This window comes from Taudactylus pleione, unplaced genomic scaffold, assembly GCF_031769625.1.
Source record: "Taudactylus pleione unplaced genomic scaffold, aTauple2 ptg000482l, whole genome shotgun sequence".
NCBI classification, from domain to species: domain Eukaryota; kingdom Metazoa; phylum Chordata; class Amphibia; order Anura; family Myobatrachidae; genus Taudactylus; species Taudactylus pleione.
Window position 1 is genome coordinate 608,440 of NW_028284884.1, and position 17,258 is coordinate 625,697.

The following is a 17,258-nucleotide window of genomic DNA, read 5'->3' on the forward strand; positions in this document are numbered from 1 at the left end:
TTCGGCCTTTCGTGTGTTGTCTCACAGATCGTCATTCCTGACGCCTATCTTAAGTCCCTTGTCGGGCTTGAGCCGTTGGGATTTAGACCATACAGCCTCGCAGCCGCCGGTCTTGTAACTTATCTCCAGTGTTCCCTATGACATCAGAGAAATGGATTTAACATGTAAAAACCGAAATCTTGTTTTCCTTACTTTTTTTTTTTTACTCCTCCTGTTCAGTTATCATTGTTCTAAAAACACATAGTTGGTCAGTCTTTTACTGTGTGCCAGTAATGTCTAAAAGTGGTTGCTTATGGTTTGCCAGGTTTTAGTCTCTATTAATGGATGTGATTCCTTTATTATGAAGTCTAGCAACAGACTACACAACCTTGGTCTACCCGTGACCAAATTTTTTGTAAAACTTTCAGAACAATCAAATTTTTTTTACAGATCCCACCATAAACAGTACAATCACATTTTAAAACGTAATTGCTTTGGCTTATTGAGTCATTTTGAACTCACATGCTACAGTCTAAAAGCAGTTGAACATCTTTTCATCTATATTCTTCATCAGTGTAACTTTAGATATATAATTTTCACCAAAAGCAGAGCAGCAGATTGTTGATTTTTTAAATTGTAAAGAATTCTTTAAAAAAAATCCGATAACTGGTAGCATTGTTTATGAATGGATAGATATTATATTTTCTTTAAAGAATTGTGGCTTACTGGATCAAAAAAGGTTTTTATTGGACCACAGTTTGTGTCTATGCAGCGTGTAAACAGGAAGAGAAGAAAAGGTCACCTATTGATTAAAAAGAATCAATGGATTCTTTCAGTACGGTTACTAGTGGGTACATTTAGCACTCAGATGAAAATACAAGAGATTACTCTAAATGCCTTCGTACAGCAAGTAAAAAAATCTGTACTAATTGACCCATGTGGCTGTGACACACTAGGAATTTAGGGTCTGATTCAGGTTGGTTTGCAACGCTGTGTTCACGCACCCGCTCGCTGCAAAAATATGCTAATGAATGCAATCGCATGGCAACTGCAGCACTATACCAAGATGCCCACCACTGTATAAAGCCGCCCACTTCCCATGACATGCATCCGCAAGTCAGTGAAAACATCGATAACATCAGACCCATACGCACAGTTGTGATTGACTATGACCTGCTTCACAAACTGCTAAACTTCCTGTTGCCAACTAGATCTCTGGCTATGTAAACAATCGCAGGGGCTTAATTATGCACGCCCCTGTAACGGCGTTCAAACGCACAGGCACGCCTGCGTTCGCCCGACCACCCCCAAACTGTTCACTTCCTGTCAATCAGTGTGTAATGGGATCTGCGTGATTACTGTGATCTATTCCCGATCGCAGCGGTCGGTTCGCGCACTACGATGCATATGTATGTGCAGTATGCTTACATCGGCCGGCTGCATGCGAGTGCAGCCTTTCGAACCAACCTGAATCAGGCCCTTATTCCATAGTTTCTATACTGGGTAAAATTTCTATCTGGAACCTGCAAAAGACCTCCATTAGATGTTACTGGAGGAGAGCACACTGGTGAGCTGTGAAGAGCAAATCCCCGTCACTTCCAGTCGACAGTGTTTTAGCCCAGCAAGTAAAACACTGTTGAAAAAAGAGGTTCTGTTGGAATCTATGGCACATTGTTAAGCAGTGATCTGTAGCTGATTTTTATCCTTGCATATCAATTTTCAAATCATCTAGAAAAAAAAAATGCCCAATATCTAGAGCAGTCATTGTCAGCAGCGGAAAATTGTTCAGATATCCCTCTTGCAAATGAAATCAGCGATCTTCCGCTGTGTAAAACCTAGGCAGAAAAATCATCTCCGTGCAACTACAGACGAGTCTTATCTTTCCATAAAACAGCGTATTGTATAATGCCTCAGTGTGATCTGATTAGCCAGCAGAAGGTTAATAGAAGAGTGTGGAAGATAGCCAACATTGAACCAGCAGCAGCAAGTCATGCAATTTGCATTTAGATTGCTATTACAAAATGGATGTGTCCCCTTTTTATTCTGCTAACTCTATTTTCTAAACAGAAAATACAAAATGCTTATTGTGCTTTGTCTTATTTTGGAAGTCTCCTATTCACTCATCGTGAGTTATATAAAGTGTATGTGCAATTCCTTGGCTCATTAGTCCCTGCGGTAGTCTCATACAAGCATGAAAAACACTAATGCGAGAATGGACTGGATTATCTTTTTAATTTCCCCATCACGCCTCACAGCCGAGGGGGACACATACAGCACTGCATAGGGGGGGGCTTTATAGCTTCAGCTAGTCTGAGGGCTCTGAGTGATCGCGTCTTGGCACACATGAACATACAAATGTTATTAGACAATAGGATCTCTTCTCCTCTATGCCCGAAACACTTCAGAATTCATTCTGCTGCTTTTGACAGCAGTCACATAATCAATAAATACAAGGGAACCAGTTCCATTGGCAGCCATACATGCCCACGCCATGACACTACCACCACCATGCTTCACTGATGAGGTGGTATGTTTTGTATCATGAGCAGTTCCTTTCCTTCTCCATACTCTTCTCTTCCCATCATTCTGGTACAAGTTGATCTTTGTCTCATCTGTCCATAGGATGTTGTTCCAGAACTGTAATGGCTTTTTTAGATGTTGTTTGGCAAACTCTAATCTGGTCTTCCTGTTTTTTGAGGCTCACCAATGGTTTACATCTTGTGGTGAACCCTCTGTATTCACTCTTGTGAAGTCTTCTCTTGATTGTTGACTTTGACACATATACACCTACCTCCTGTAGAGTGTTCTTGATTTGGCCAACTGTTGTGAAGGGGTTTTTCTTCACCAGGGAAATAATTCTTCTGTCATCCACCACAGTTGTTTTCCGTGGTCTTCCGTGTCTTTTGGTGTTGCTGAGCTCTCCGGTGCATTCTTTCTTTTTAAGAATGTTCCAAACAGTTGATTTGGCCACACCTAATGTTTTTGTATCTCTCTGATGGGTTTGTTTTGATTTTTCAAGCTAATGATGGCTTGTTTCACTGATAGTGACAGCTCTTTGGATCTCATATTGAGAGTCGACAGTAACTAATTCCAAATGCGAATGTCACACCTGCTTAATTGATAATGAAATAATGAGGGAATAGCCCACACCTGTCCATGAAATAGCTTTTGCGTTGATAGTCCCATTACTTTTGGCCCCTTAAAAAGTGGGAGGCACATATAGAAACTGTTGTAATTCCTACACCGTTCACCTGATTTGGATGTAATTACCCTCAAATTAAATCTGAAAGTCTGCAGTTAAAGCACATCTTGTTTGTTTCATTTCAAAGCCATTGTGGTGGTGAATAGAGGCCAAAATATGAAAATTCTGTCAATGTCCCAATATATATGCACCTGACTGTAGCACTGATCTGGGACTTCTGAAGGCAATACAACCAATTCTAGTTTATTTTTATTTGTTTAGAAAAAGGTGCCAAAGAGCAAGTTACAGTACATAACATTTACCGGTATATGTTAACAATGTAACAGCTTAAACTGTTTAATAAATAGTGATGGAAATAAACCTAAACCACAGATGAATACAATCTAAAATGTAGAAGAAGAAAAGCAATCTGATACCTAGAGTTGTCATGTATACAAGAGGGAGTTTATTATAAAATATAGGTATAAGATGGTAAGAGGGAGTTGGTTAGATTTTGTGCTGCACAGAATGAAAACAGAAGTTACATCTTAGTATCAAGTTTTAACTTCCACCCAAAATCACTGAATATTAGGGCAGTCCCACCAAATGTGGATTACACAGCCTCCAGCGTAAAGCATAGCACCAGCGAAAAATTTGTGTTTCTTAATACTACAATTACATACAATTTGTCCGCCCACGACCGTTTTTTATGACCAGTCAATAAAGTCAAAGATGTCTCCTAGATCAGATTCCCAGTCTGACTCATGTAAGGTACCAGCAACAGTGCGGGGTATACCTCCCAAGGAGAGGGGTGTAGCCCAACTTACCAGAGAAAGTAAGTATTGTTGAATACCAACCGCATATTCGTTAGTATCACTGTGACACTATACAAAATATGCTGCTGGTATTAAGGCCCGTTGTTGAATGGGGCCCTAAGAGAGAAATTCATTATTGGGTGTGATTGAGCTTCAGTTGATTTTTATGTGAGTGAGGCCATAGTAGACCAGAAGGAGAAGTTAAAGAGAAATTGGCTGATCCCTGTCCACCCATATGTAGACAAAGAGGCGAATGTAGGGGTCAGGCCACCCCTAGGCACAACATTATTTTGTCTGCCATCCCAAAAAAAAAAAAAAATATATATACATTTTTTGTTGCCTCCTGTAATGTATCAAGATTATTTAATAACTGCAAGCTTGCAACTTAAATACATACTTTATACATTTAAATTCCAATAAGAGTAAATTCTAATCAGGGCAGCCAGTGCTACCAGACAGGGATCCATGCTTCAGCAACTCTGGTGGCCAAAACCTTCATCTGTGACTCCCATGCCAGCTCCACAGGCACTGCAGTTCAGCATAGCTGCAGAGCCACCCAGAAGTGACAAGCATCAGCAAGCTGCTCTGCCTGTCAACATCACAAGCTTATCGTTGCTGTACCAGGCACCGCACCCTCCATATCAGATGCCCACGGGTCCAGACAGGCGGACTGAATGAGGTAGGCGGCAACCCCTACCTCACCCCCACTTCCTGCATCACCAATCTCTGCCTGCTACCTCCCCCTGCCCCCCCCTTCTCCTCCCTCCGCAGTGTTAAAAAAAGAGCCAGTTGTTCTGATGCAGGGAGGCAGACTGCTTGGCAGTCACCAGCAAGTGGTACCCCTAGGCACCTGTCAAGTGAGAAATTTTCACTATCCATAATTGAGCTGAGCAATACTACTACCGGCTATACATTGTTAAGTCTATATAAGCTATTTCAACCCAGGCCAACTGTTTTCACTATTTATTCTAATTTCTACTTTCCTATTATTAAATGAAGTAACCAAGCCAAGTTTATTTTACACTGAAGGCTGTTTGTTCATTTGAAAATAGTGGTGAATAATAGCTACAGAGCATTGTGTTTCCAAATAAAATGGTAATGTGAGGTGCTGACTAGACTAGGTGTAATAATAATAATTTTTTTTTGCACTTCTCATAGGTACATGGACAGAGGGCAGCCTGGGAAGACCCAGTTGAATGGGTTAGGGACACGCTGCCTTGGCCTCTGGCACAGCAAGATCAGTCAAAGTTGTTACATCTACCACAGCCCAGTATGGGCACCCACCTCTCTGCATCACCTCCCAGGGAACACATAGTGAAGGAATCGCCTCCAGCTTCCTTGGACTCTGATCCCCTGGTATAGTCTAAGCCTAGTATTGTTTTTATATGCACAAAGAAAAAGATTTGTATGCAGTTGTGTTGATGAATGAGCATCAGTATGTCAAAAGATGGCTTGGGATATGTGCTCACTGTTTTTAAAGGTGAATTTTGGAGAGATGTATACTCAAAGACAGGAGTGTAACTAGGTATATGAATGCCCCATAGCAAAAGTTTGTAAGGGCCCCTATGTACCTATTCCCAAACTCAGTCCTCAAGACATCCTAACAGTCCACATTTTAAGGATTACCAAGCTTGGGCACGGTGACTTAACCACTTGCTTGGTGCATCCGCACCAGGCTGGGCTTTCCCTGACATGGTCGCATCTGATGTGACCAGTCAAACACCCACTGGGCGGCTTTGGGAACATAATTTTCCCGCAGTCGCCAATCTCGGGACCTCCCGGTCCCTCTGTAGCTGCTGCTCCGCCACCAGTGTGTCCCAATTACTGTGGCCAGCGCTTCCCGCGTCTTTCCAAGCCCGGCAGCTCCAGAGAGCAGCAGCGGCCGGAGAAGCCATTGCCGGCCCCGCACGTGTATACCCAGGTAGCTCAGCTCCCGTGGTGACTTCCTCCTGGATTTACCTGGCGGCTGCAGAGAGCATTTAATTTTTAAAATCGTCAGTTAAGTGGTTAATTAGTACCTCAGTCTTTTGCTTTGACCATCTGTGCTCCACCATAGATATCATTAAAACCTGGACCATTGGGGTGTCTTGAGGACAGAGATTGGGTTCTCTGATATAACACATGTAACTTTGGCAAGGAAGATGGGCCCCAAGCACTGATCCCCATAACAACTGCATCCTTTGCCACTATGGTAGTACGCCCATGCTCATAGAGCAATGATTTTATGAAGAGTGACCAAACGGGCGGTAGTATGTCTTATTTCCTTTATTTATTAACAGTTTCTTATATAGCGCAGCATATTCCTTTGCGCTTTATCATCCAGCCTTACATATGGGTTATGTGTAGTGATGGGTGGAGTCGGACACAAACTAATTGAAAACCGGCTCCCACCGCCTATATAACTTCTCCCTAACCACTGTAAGCTCAGACATGTTTTTAGTGCCTTTGGAGAAGGCACTAGCTAGATAGGTCCTAGCTTTTAGTTAGGTTTTATTTCTTTTCTTTTATGTTTGAATTTGGGTGTTTAGTACCTGGAGACAGGCGACAAACACCAGCAGAGTGGGAGTTATATAGATTAGAAGGTTTTGTGTGAACCTGTATCCCACTCTAAAGACCCCTGAGAGAGTCAACAAACTAGCATGTCCCTGGGTCTCTCTCCAATCCAGCACACAGCTGAGGGGGCCGCAGGCAAAAAGGTAGGATTTATATATATATATAACAAAGAATTATACTTAGAGGGCGCAAAAAAATGTACTTTCAAGTGTGTCAAACACTTCCAGAATGTTCAATAATTAGCACCAAGTCCTGGCTTAAAGTCCTTTTTAAGAGAATCTCTTCTTTTGATAAATGCTCCAAGGAAGTTGAAGATGGATACCATGAACTCCAGAAATGAATATCTACAAAAGACCCACTCACCAAAAGAATACACCCAAAAAATTGCCCGAAGGCCTACTATTAAATGTAATAAACAATAAGTATATTTTTAAATATTTATTAAAATTTGTCAATTGACAATAAGACAGTTTATAAAAATTGCTTACACGATCATTTTGTCCATTGCTTCTGACAGTGGAAGAAGATAGTAATTATCCTATTGTTTCCCGTTTGGGATTAAAGCTTTCCAATAGGCAGATTTTTCACTCCAGACCAATGAACTTTTTAAATTCTTAACCCAACGCGTTTTGTCCGTTAGGACTTCATCAGGGGCATATACATCTTAAAAATGAATATAACAGTCAAGGTGAGCTCAAAGTAGACATATGGGGTCTTATTAAATATGAAAAATTACTATACATACCACAAAAATACGTGATCCAGTAGACCACTGGTAAGATAAAAAGTCCCTAATAAGGACCTATATAACAGAAATAACCATCATGTGGTGTATTGACATAAATAACACCTTTTATCCGATTTTATAAATATTATAATTAATACATACCAAAAATTGTTCACTACAGAAGTTCATACACAATGTTGTCCTTAAGAAGAACATATATATTAAAAAATAACTTTCATATAATAGGATACTTATCAGCATAATCCATTCTTTAAAGGCATGTATCTTTAGAGGCCATCAAATCTTAAAATTACCATTAAAGCATAATATTTAAAGCCTTCATTGAGTCTAACAAACAATAATGACATTTATATAACATAACAAAAACAATAACCAGAAATGTGCTGGAAGGTTTCCAAATACTCAACTAAACAACTGGATTCCAAATGTGATTCCAAATGTGATGTGCTCTGTAACAAGGATCAGGCTGTAATGAGGAGCTCTCTCCTGCCTGCCTTATATACCTAAATGGGAGTGATGTCACCTCCTGTCTAATGATTTCCTTAAAGTGAATAAAACGTTCTTATAATACCATACTAACGGGATTCATTACCCCTGGAACTACTATATCCCTACTGGATACTGGTCTACTGGATCACATATTTTTGCGGTATGTATAGTAATTTTTCATATTTACTAAGACCCCATATGTCTACTTTGAGCTCACCTTGACTGTTATATTCATTTTTAAGATGTATATGCCCCTGATGAAGTCCTAACGGATGAAACGCGTTGGGTTGAGAATTTAAAAAGTTCATTGGTCTGGAGGGAAAAATCTGCCTATTGGAAAGCTTTAATCCCAAACGGGAAACAATAGGATAATTACTATCTTCTTCCACTGTCAGAAGCAATGGACAAAATGATCGTGTAAGCAATTTTTATAAATTGTCTTATTGTCAATTGACAAATTTTAACAAATATTTAAATATATACTTATTGTTTATTACATCTAATAGTAGGCCTTCGGGCCATTTTTTGGGTGTATTCTTTTGGTGAGTGGGTCTTTTGTAGATATTAATTTCTGGAGTTCATGGTATCCATCTTCAACTTCCTTGGAGCATTTATCAAAAGAAGAGATTCTTTTAAAAAGGACTTTAAGCCAGGACTTGGTGCTAATTATTGAACATTCTGGAAGTATTTGACACACTTGAAAGTAAATTTTTTTGCGCCCTCTAAGTATATTTCTTTGTTATTTTTTTGTTGGGCTCCCACTAACAGGGGTTACACTTGAGGTGCAGCAAAACCTTTTGATAGCGCAAAATAAGGGCAGTTTGTATCTGTTATATATATATATTGATTGATTGATTGTATGTGTGGCACTGTTTACCTTTGGTTTATTTTGCACTTAAACAAATGGGTGAATAAGTGTCATTTACCTCTGTCTTTTCTATTCATTTTGGGCTCCACCTCTTCTTTTACAATTTAGGTTGCAATGTGGTGAGTAGGCTTGTCGTCTTCTTCTTTCTCAGTTTGGATAAATCAGACAAGGGTACTAAGAAGCAAGTTTCTGTGTGTATTTGTACAAAATGTGAGAAAAATTGTCAAAAGGTACAGTACAGACCAAGGTCGCTCTGTGTCGGTTGTTCACAGGAGGTGTCATTATCAGGAGGTTCGGCAGAAGAGTCGCTGATGCCTGATTGGGCTAGATCTATGGCAGATGCCATAGGTGAACTACGTCATATCCAGGATAATTATGTGAGATCGTGTGATCAAGCATTTGGCCTCCATAAATATCAAGGATGCCTACCTCCATATTCCTATATGGAAGGGTCATCAGCATCTACTAAGGTTTGCAGTAGGGCATCAGCATTTTTAGTTACAGGCTCTACCTTTTGCTTTGGCCACCTCCCCCTGAGTCTTTAAAAAGGATATGGCATACATGATATCCCTTCTCAGGAGAGGAGGGTGAAATATGTTGGTCATCTGGATGATTAGTTGCCTCGATCTCTCTATTACAACACCACCTTCAGGTTACAATAAACATGCTCCAGAGATTCGACTGGATTGTCAGTTTTCCCAAATCAATTTTAATTCCATCCCAGAGGATGCTATTTTTGGGTTTACTCTTCGACACCTGGGGTCACAAGGTATTTCTTCCTCAGGCAAAGATTCAGGTTCTGCAATCCAGATAATTTTTCAGATGTCATATGTCTTGGTTCTAAGAGCCATGCAGGTATTGGAAAAGCAGTTCCTTTTGCCAGGTTCCACGCCCGACCTCTACAGAGCCAATTGCTTGATCGATGGCTCAAGCAGTACTGGTAGATGCCATGACAGTGCCTTGGCGGTTTCAGCTGGCATACATCTTTCCTCCACTGGTAATGTTGCCAAGGGTAATTCAGAGGATTTGACAGATGGCACGTCCAGTCATTCTCATAGCTCCAGACTGGCCACGCCGTCATTGGTATGCAGTTCTTCAGGGCATGTTGGCAGATGTTCGTATAGTCTACCTCTTCGTCCAAACCTGTTGCTTCAGGGTCCATGCCGTCACCCCAATTTGCCTCGCTTGGCTTTGACGGCATGGTTCTTGAATCCAGGATTCTGAGGGCCAAGGGGTTTTTAGAGTCTGTAGTGAAAACCATAATATAGGCTTGTAAGCCGGTTACTTCCAAAATCTATCATTGTATATGGAAGATATATATTTCTTGATGTGAACAACACAAGCTCAAACCAGAGACGTTCCAAGTGCCTCGCCTTTTCTCTTTTTTTGCAGGATGGGCTGGTTAAGGGTCTGAAATTGTCCTCTCTTAAAGGACAGATTTTAGATTTATTGATTCTGTTCCAGAGGAAGTTTGCTACCATTCCAGAAGTTCAGACTTTCTTGCAGGGGGTTCTTCGTATTCAACCTCCTTATGTTCCTCCTTGAGACTTGAATTTAGTTTTGGAGGCTCTCCAAAGGCACCATTTGAGCTCTTGGAGTCTATAGAATTGCGTTATCTCACTCTGGCCAAAAGGTTTTTTTTTTTTTTTTTAACCATTGCATCGGCCAAAAGGGTTTCTGAATTAGTTGCACTTTCCTGTAAAGCTCCACTTTATTATTTTTCATGAGGATAGGGTAGTGTTACATACTAAGCCTTCTTTTCTACCAAAGGTTGAGAGTAGACTTTCCACATGAACTAGGATATTGTCCTACCAGCTTTTTGCCAGGATTCAGTGACCCAGGAGGTTTTTCTTAGCACTGTTGGATGTGGTACGCGTGTTATGCATCTACTTGGACCGTACTGTGAATTTGAGGCGTATGGATTCCTTGTTGGTGTTGGTTGATGCACCAAAAAGAGGCTGGCCTGTCTCAAAAGGGTCCTTCACTAGATGGATCACTTCTGCTATTAGACAGGCATATTTGTCATTGAATAAGACGGTTCCAGCCTCAATTCGGGTTAATTCGACTCGTGTGGTCGGAGCGTCTTGGGCTGTGCAACATGGTGCCTCGGTTGAGCAACTCTACAAGGCAGCTACCTGATCATCTGTACACACTTTCACAAGATTTTACTGCTTCCATACATTCGGCGCAAGAGATGCTAGTGTTGGGCGGAAAATTCTTAGAGTGGTTGGTTTTGACGCTCCCCTCTCTTGGCTTGCTTTGGTATATCACCCATATGTAAGGCATCTCCCAGATGGATGATAATGGAAATACTGTTTTTACTTACCGTACAATCTCTTCCTTGGAGTCCATCTGGGGGATGGAAGGATCCCTCCCTTGTTTGGTTGTTTCACACTAGATACCTGTTGGTTTCTGGTTTTCTCAGTTCTTCCATGTCTCTCCCCGGCTTTGTTAAACATCATTAGACTGAGCTGACGGTGGTTAGGGAGGGGGATATATAGGGGGTGGGAGCCGGTTTTCAATTAGTTAGTGTCCGACTAGACCAATCACTACACATAACCCATATGTAAGGCATCCCCCAGATGGACTCCAAGGAAGAGATTTTGCGGTAAGTAAAAATCGTATTTTTACATATTGTCCTGTAATATGTATACTACATACGCTATGTGTATTGTATTAGCATCTCTTAATAGATCTCATTAATCTCTCTTTGAGTATCCATTACTTACCTGGCAAAACTGATTGAAATGCATGCATGGTACTGCTGTTGCGTGTTGTAGTACAGACTGCTTGTTAGATATTATAACGGACTTCATCACCTTGATTTCACCTCAACTTCACATATACTTCACCTTGCACCCCTATAGAGTGCACAGGAATATAGGTGAAGTTGAGATGACTTAGAGGTGATGTAACATCACCTGTAATTGAATTACCCCCTTTAAGGTGTTTTACTACATTCCCAGAACTTAATATTAAGCTTAGCATAGAAAATCTGGTGATATTATTGTACATGTAAGGGAATGAAGGGGGCTACTGTTACTGGAAAATGTGCTGTGAAAATGCTGTTTGCTTTGCATATACCAGAGTGATATGTTTTACATTTGCACATTTTCTAGATGGCTATGCTCTTAAAACTTCAAGAAGCGGCCAACTTTATTGAATCACCAGACAGAGAGACGTTGTGTGACAGTGACCTTACCTCCACTATCTGATGATCACAGCCTGAATCCTCAGCGTGAGAAATACTCTCTACACATCACCTTTATTGTACAATTGTGAAACTGGAAATTCATTTTGAGAGAAATCACATTGTTCCTTTCAACCTTAGGATGGACTTTATTACCTTTTAACCCTTCTTTAATATTTATGCCACCTCGGTTGGAAGTAGAAAGAAGAATCTTACAACAGATTGAAACAAGGGTTTTGTTTTTTGTTTTTTTTGTAAACTAAAGTTTTTCTCTGTTCTTGATGGGACATTTGCAAAACAGATTTGAGGAGAGAGGAGGATTTATATTACTATTTTGTTCTTCTCTTCCTATAAGTTAAGTTTAATTATTTCCCAGGCCTAATTTCAGGCTACCAATTATTCTCCACATGTAGTGTCTTCTGCCAAGGACAAAACAGGCATTAGACAGTGGACAATTCTATGTGAGTGAGATTTATGGGAAAGGAGGGTGTTCTATTTCAAGACTGTTATTGTATAACTATACTTCCTAGATGCAACCTAATATCGGATGGAATAGCAACAGATCATTAAGATACCACTGTAGGTGTGACCTTCATGGGTCAGCTTCAGGTTAGGACCATTGAAAAGAAATTGTGAAATGCATTTCTCCCTTCATGCACATTCCTCATGCCATACTCGTGTCGTTCTAATCTTTCTGCCAAGTGGGAATTCCATTTACCTATACACATTCTCAACTTCCCTCTGGTCTGAACACGACAGCATGCCAAACATTGTATTTGGGACTTTCACTGCATCATCTTCGGGGTGGTTGTTGGATTTATTGAGGATTTGAAGTCCACCTTATATTTTTCATTTTAGGCATGGAATAGAGGTGGTATGTGACATTTGTTGTAGAAGGGAGAAGTTACGTATCGTGGAGCATTGCGTTAACATGCACAAGGCAGTAACTGGGAGAAGCTTATAGAACCGAGACATGAAGCAAATAACAAAGCAAAACATTATGCAATAGATACATAATAGAACTGTATAGTCAGTCTCAAGCAGTATATGGTTTTCCAAGAATTTTTAATGTTTTTTTTTTTTTACATTCTAATTTTTACAATATGTTTTTGAATTGCTCCATTTTGGTAATCAATTTATTGCTTTGTAGCCCACCAACCAGCTAAATATAGATGTACAATCTCTAGTAGATCTGAGTTGAACAAACTTCAACCAAGTCACAAAGCAAAAGCTTGAACATATCTAAGTCATAAAAACAAATAGATTTTTTTTAAATAATTCAGTATTATGATCATTGTATCTTGTTGTACACAACATCAGTGTACAGGACCTCACGCTGCATGCAGACTAACACTTTTGTCTTGGCATGGAGTAAAGCCATTGTGATCAAGGTTTAATGTATTAGCCGAACAGCACTCTGCCCTTGCAATATAGATCCATGAAAGCTAATGTGTAGCTGCTACACAGTTATACGCTGACCAACTTGCAATTACTGTAAAGGTCACTTCAGTACAGAAAAATACTTTGGTACTGGAAAATACCTAATAAATGTCTATCTATTACTATGAGGTACAAGTAAATATTTTGATTGTTTAAAAAAGGCAAATAAAAAAATATATATTCAGGATTTAGTAAACTAACACAGTCAACTTTCTATACAAATATTTTAAAGGGGCGAGCAAAGTAATAATCTGCAAAGAATATATCTGTTTCACCTATGTTTACATAACATAGGCTTTGCAGAGCATACCATAGAAACCAGGAATAACCATAGAATTAGTTTTGACTCTATATTTTTTTCAATCCATTACAACTGATTTTTTTTTTTTTTTTTAAAAGATTCCCATTATTGCTGAAATTACCCAATCCCTGCTTTTATCCAGTATCAAAGAATATTGTGGTAAAGTTGAAGCTTAAAAGTGTTCTCTGTACAAGTTTTTCTTCTATGGCTGATTTAGGAAGCACGTAACAAAGTCCTCCTGTCACACTGGTGGTCAAGGAGAGCTGAAATTGCAGTTTTCTGAACCCTTTTCTGCTAGTATTGCACATTTCTACTGTGCACCACTAGTTTGCTGCAGAAACTATACTGCTTGCAAATTTGCAAATATACATGTTTCCATCCTCCTAGGGGACCTCCTTGTGCTGGTAATAGAATATTGATAGCTTTGAGTTGTCTTTTAAAGCACTTGACCCCCTAAATTGCTCTTAATTCTATAACTTTTATCATTGCTGTAAATTGTGTTTTTATGTATGTGTTGCACTTTATCATTTTCCGCATTGCTGGTCTCTGTGGTATAGCATAGGTAAGTGCTCCTTTTGGGAGTAGCACTCCATAATTATAAGCTTTATGCAATGTGGGGTAGGGTGTGGCCAATGGCCCATGGGTTTCTATAAGGGCATGTGACATTGGTGCTAAGATCAGGTGCTCACTGTCTGTCAGATGGGTGGGGGCATCTGTAGAGCTATTCTATTCTTCCTCCCATTATTCAATCTGGCAGAAATGGGATGAAATACTCCTCGGTGCTCACAATAAGGTCACTTTCTCTGTGCACGTAACCCTAACAGATGACAGTGCTCTGACTCTTGGCAGCAAATGCCTTGCTTTAACATTGCATGGGTAATAAAAAGGGGAGGTGACATAAGTGATCTTATTCCCTGTGCCTCCCTCCATATATTCTGTCACTGTGGCCATCATTTAGAGGTATCTGCGTTTTGTACATCAAAAATAAAAAATGGACTGAAGTAGGAATTGGTTCACCATTTTGTCAGCTGTTATCTGATATTACACATGAACAAGTAAAAGCATATAGTTGGCTCCTAATTTAGAATTGCCTGCTTATTCCAGAATGTTTCTGACTATGGCATATGTCATTAATGTTTATCATTTTATCATTATAGTGACAGACCCCAAACACTTCACAACTGATCATATCTTTTATGTCATTTTATTCCTCTTCATGGGATACACTTGTACCATTGTATTACTTTTATACTTAAGTGCATTAGTCTTGTATCTTATTCTAAGCAGAGAAGTGGACGGTGCTTAACCATATTGCTAGTGATGCAAAATTCTAAATGACCTTCTATATAAGTGGAACTTGTCTTGTTTCTGAGTGACACTCTACAGTTTTTACTACTACTTTGTATTTTACTCTTTATTTGTCATTTGTTACATTGTTTCATCTAGCAGTAACAAAAAAGAAATCTCAATCATCTCAATACCTTCAACAGATCAAATTTCCTACCCCACAGACACCAGATAGTGAGGGTACGTGTGTAGAGATGGTATTGCTACTTGTCTGTAGTATGCTATATATACTGAAAGCAGCTCGTACTGTATATAGAATAGAATTAATTGTCCTCTAATAGAGACTTACCAAAAACCAATGTTAGAAATGGTGTCCTCAAGAAAATGCATGTGTTACATCCGTGGTTCCTAAACTATCTGGACATGTGGCACAATATCAACATTTTTACAGCATTGTAAGCCCAAAGATGCAGAACATTATTAAATTAAGTAACTGGTTCTTACATGTCATCCTCCTGTTGAATTATGTGGTGGTGGACAGGGTTGTGCTTCTGTTTGTCCATTTATTTTATGATTGGCAGCAACTGGTACTGGTTTTACCAATCACATTGACCATAAAGAATAATTTACTGGTTCTGGTACCAACCCATGGCACCACTACAAGTGTCTACGTCAACCAGTTTGGGAACCACTGTGGTGCAGCATATAAGGAGTACGTTACTATAGAGGGCAATCATGTTATTCTACATTACAGAATGTAAACTGTAGCAAGCTGCTGAACATTAGTGTGCCATAGAACAAGAGCAATGCCATCTGTATGAAGCCTAACAGAATTGAGCAAAAGAGTGAAGATATTAACTCAACATTCAATCACACAAATGATGAGGCTGCAGCAATGCCATTTATGTTCTGTCTGTCACAACACATAAAGGAGAAATTATAAAGGGGTGTTAGATTTTAGAGCAAGACTTTATGGAACATTAAACACAATATACAGTTGGAATAAAATTGATTGAACATTTAGCTATATAAAGGACAATATGTCCTGCAAAATAAAATAAAGTTCAAATGAATTAAAGTATGTAATGAACAATTATAAGGACTAAATTACATTAACAATGTGTAGCCAACTACTTGTACTTAATATTAAAGTAAATAGATATTGTTTTGTGTGGGGGAAAAACAAGTTGCTTGTAACTTCTCTGTATGGAAAAATGACAAGTTGTATTTGTCAGCTGCAAGTCATTATAAAGTTTATTGCCTTGGAAAGGCAATTAATAGTTATTAAAGATCATATAAAGTGAATGAAACAAAATGTAAGAATAAAAATGAATTCCAGGTTTTTTTAGGCCACTCAGAGACCAGACCTGACACAAACTTATATCCCATGTGCTAGTAAGGGATAATTATAAACCCCCTCCCATTTGGGTCCTCTGGCAATGCAAGGTTTAACATGGTGCTTCATCTACAACCACAAAAACATCAGTGGCCTTAACCTGGGGGGGAGGGGGTGGATCCACAAAAATATCCTCTCCTCTCCTTCTTTGCACAAGCTCCTCCCTTGTTTGCCATTTTATGTAATCCAAATCCTAAATGTCTTTATGTCACAGTTTTAGGGAAGATACTATTCTGGTGACATGTAGCATGTTGACATTTTTTAGATGTATTTATAAAGTTGTACCATTGGAAAAAAAAAATACTTTCGATAATGTTTTGTTTTTGTATGTTGAAATTTAAAATGTGTCCATCAGAAAATTTACAATGCCTTATTTGTTAACTTTAAAACAAGAAAACAACTATCAAGAAACAAGTGGAAAATATGGAGGACAATAAAACAGAAGACTTTAGATGGTATTAATGAAGTGATACTTAACCTGGGGGTATTTTACAATGACTCGGTACACCTAATATATATAATTTTACTAGTAAAGGGGACAGGGGTCACCTCAGTCTACTCTGCCCCCTGCTTGCCCTCTCTCGACTTCTCCCCCGCTCCACTCCAAATAAACCAGTACCATTGTGTGTCTGATAGGCTCAGTTCCTGCATGCACTCCCATTATTACTTCAGTCACCATCTTACTAGTTATAAACACAACTAAACAAAGGGCCTGAATCGCACACAATGTGTTTGCAATGTCATCTGCTGTGTGCAATCGGAAATCCATGAGAACATCCACCTGATCAGATCTATGCAGCCTCCCCGTCCCCAGACCTCTACTTGTGAGAGCAGTTGTCACCACTATTCCCTGTATGTGCAGCAGCCTTATCCTTATGCAGGAGATTTGACCTAGGTTGGACAGATCTCTGCATATTCTCACCTCTGAGTAGCCCGCAATTCTGTCTACATACTCACGGCAAACTTGTCCAAATCTGCAAAAGCCCTGTTACTGTCCTGATGCCACCCACT

At 39.5% G+C, this 17,258-nt stretch overlaps 1 protein-coding gene and 1 long non-coding RNA gene across 3 annotated transcripts in view; one reads left to right on the forward strand and one right to left on the reverse strand.

Moving 5' to 3' along the window:
* NAV1 (neuron navigator 1) overlaps positions 1 to 14,565 on the forward strand; it is a 251,123-nt gene extending 236,558 nt beyond the window's left edge. For both annotated transcript variants that reach the window (XM_088449333.1, XM_088449334.1), the window contains 2 exons: positions 5,134 to 5,331; positions 11,753 to 14,565. In XM_088449333.1, the coding sequence (XP_088305459.1) occupies positions 5,134 to 5,331; positions 11,753 to 11,848 (294 nt within the window). In that variant the 3' untranslated portion in view covers positions 11,849 to 14,565. The remainder of the gene's footprint in view (positions 1 to 5,133; positions 5,332 to 11,752) is intronic.
* The window catches only part of LOC148502811 (uncharacterized), a 192,088-nt gene that overhangs the window by 153,047 nt on the left and 21,783 nt on the right, over positions 1 to 17,258 (reverse strand). The gene's annotated exons all lie outside the window — the stretch shown is intronic.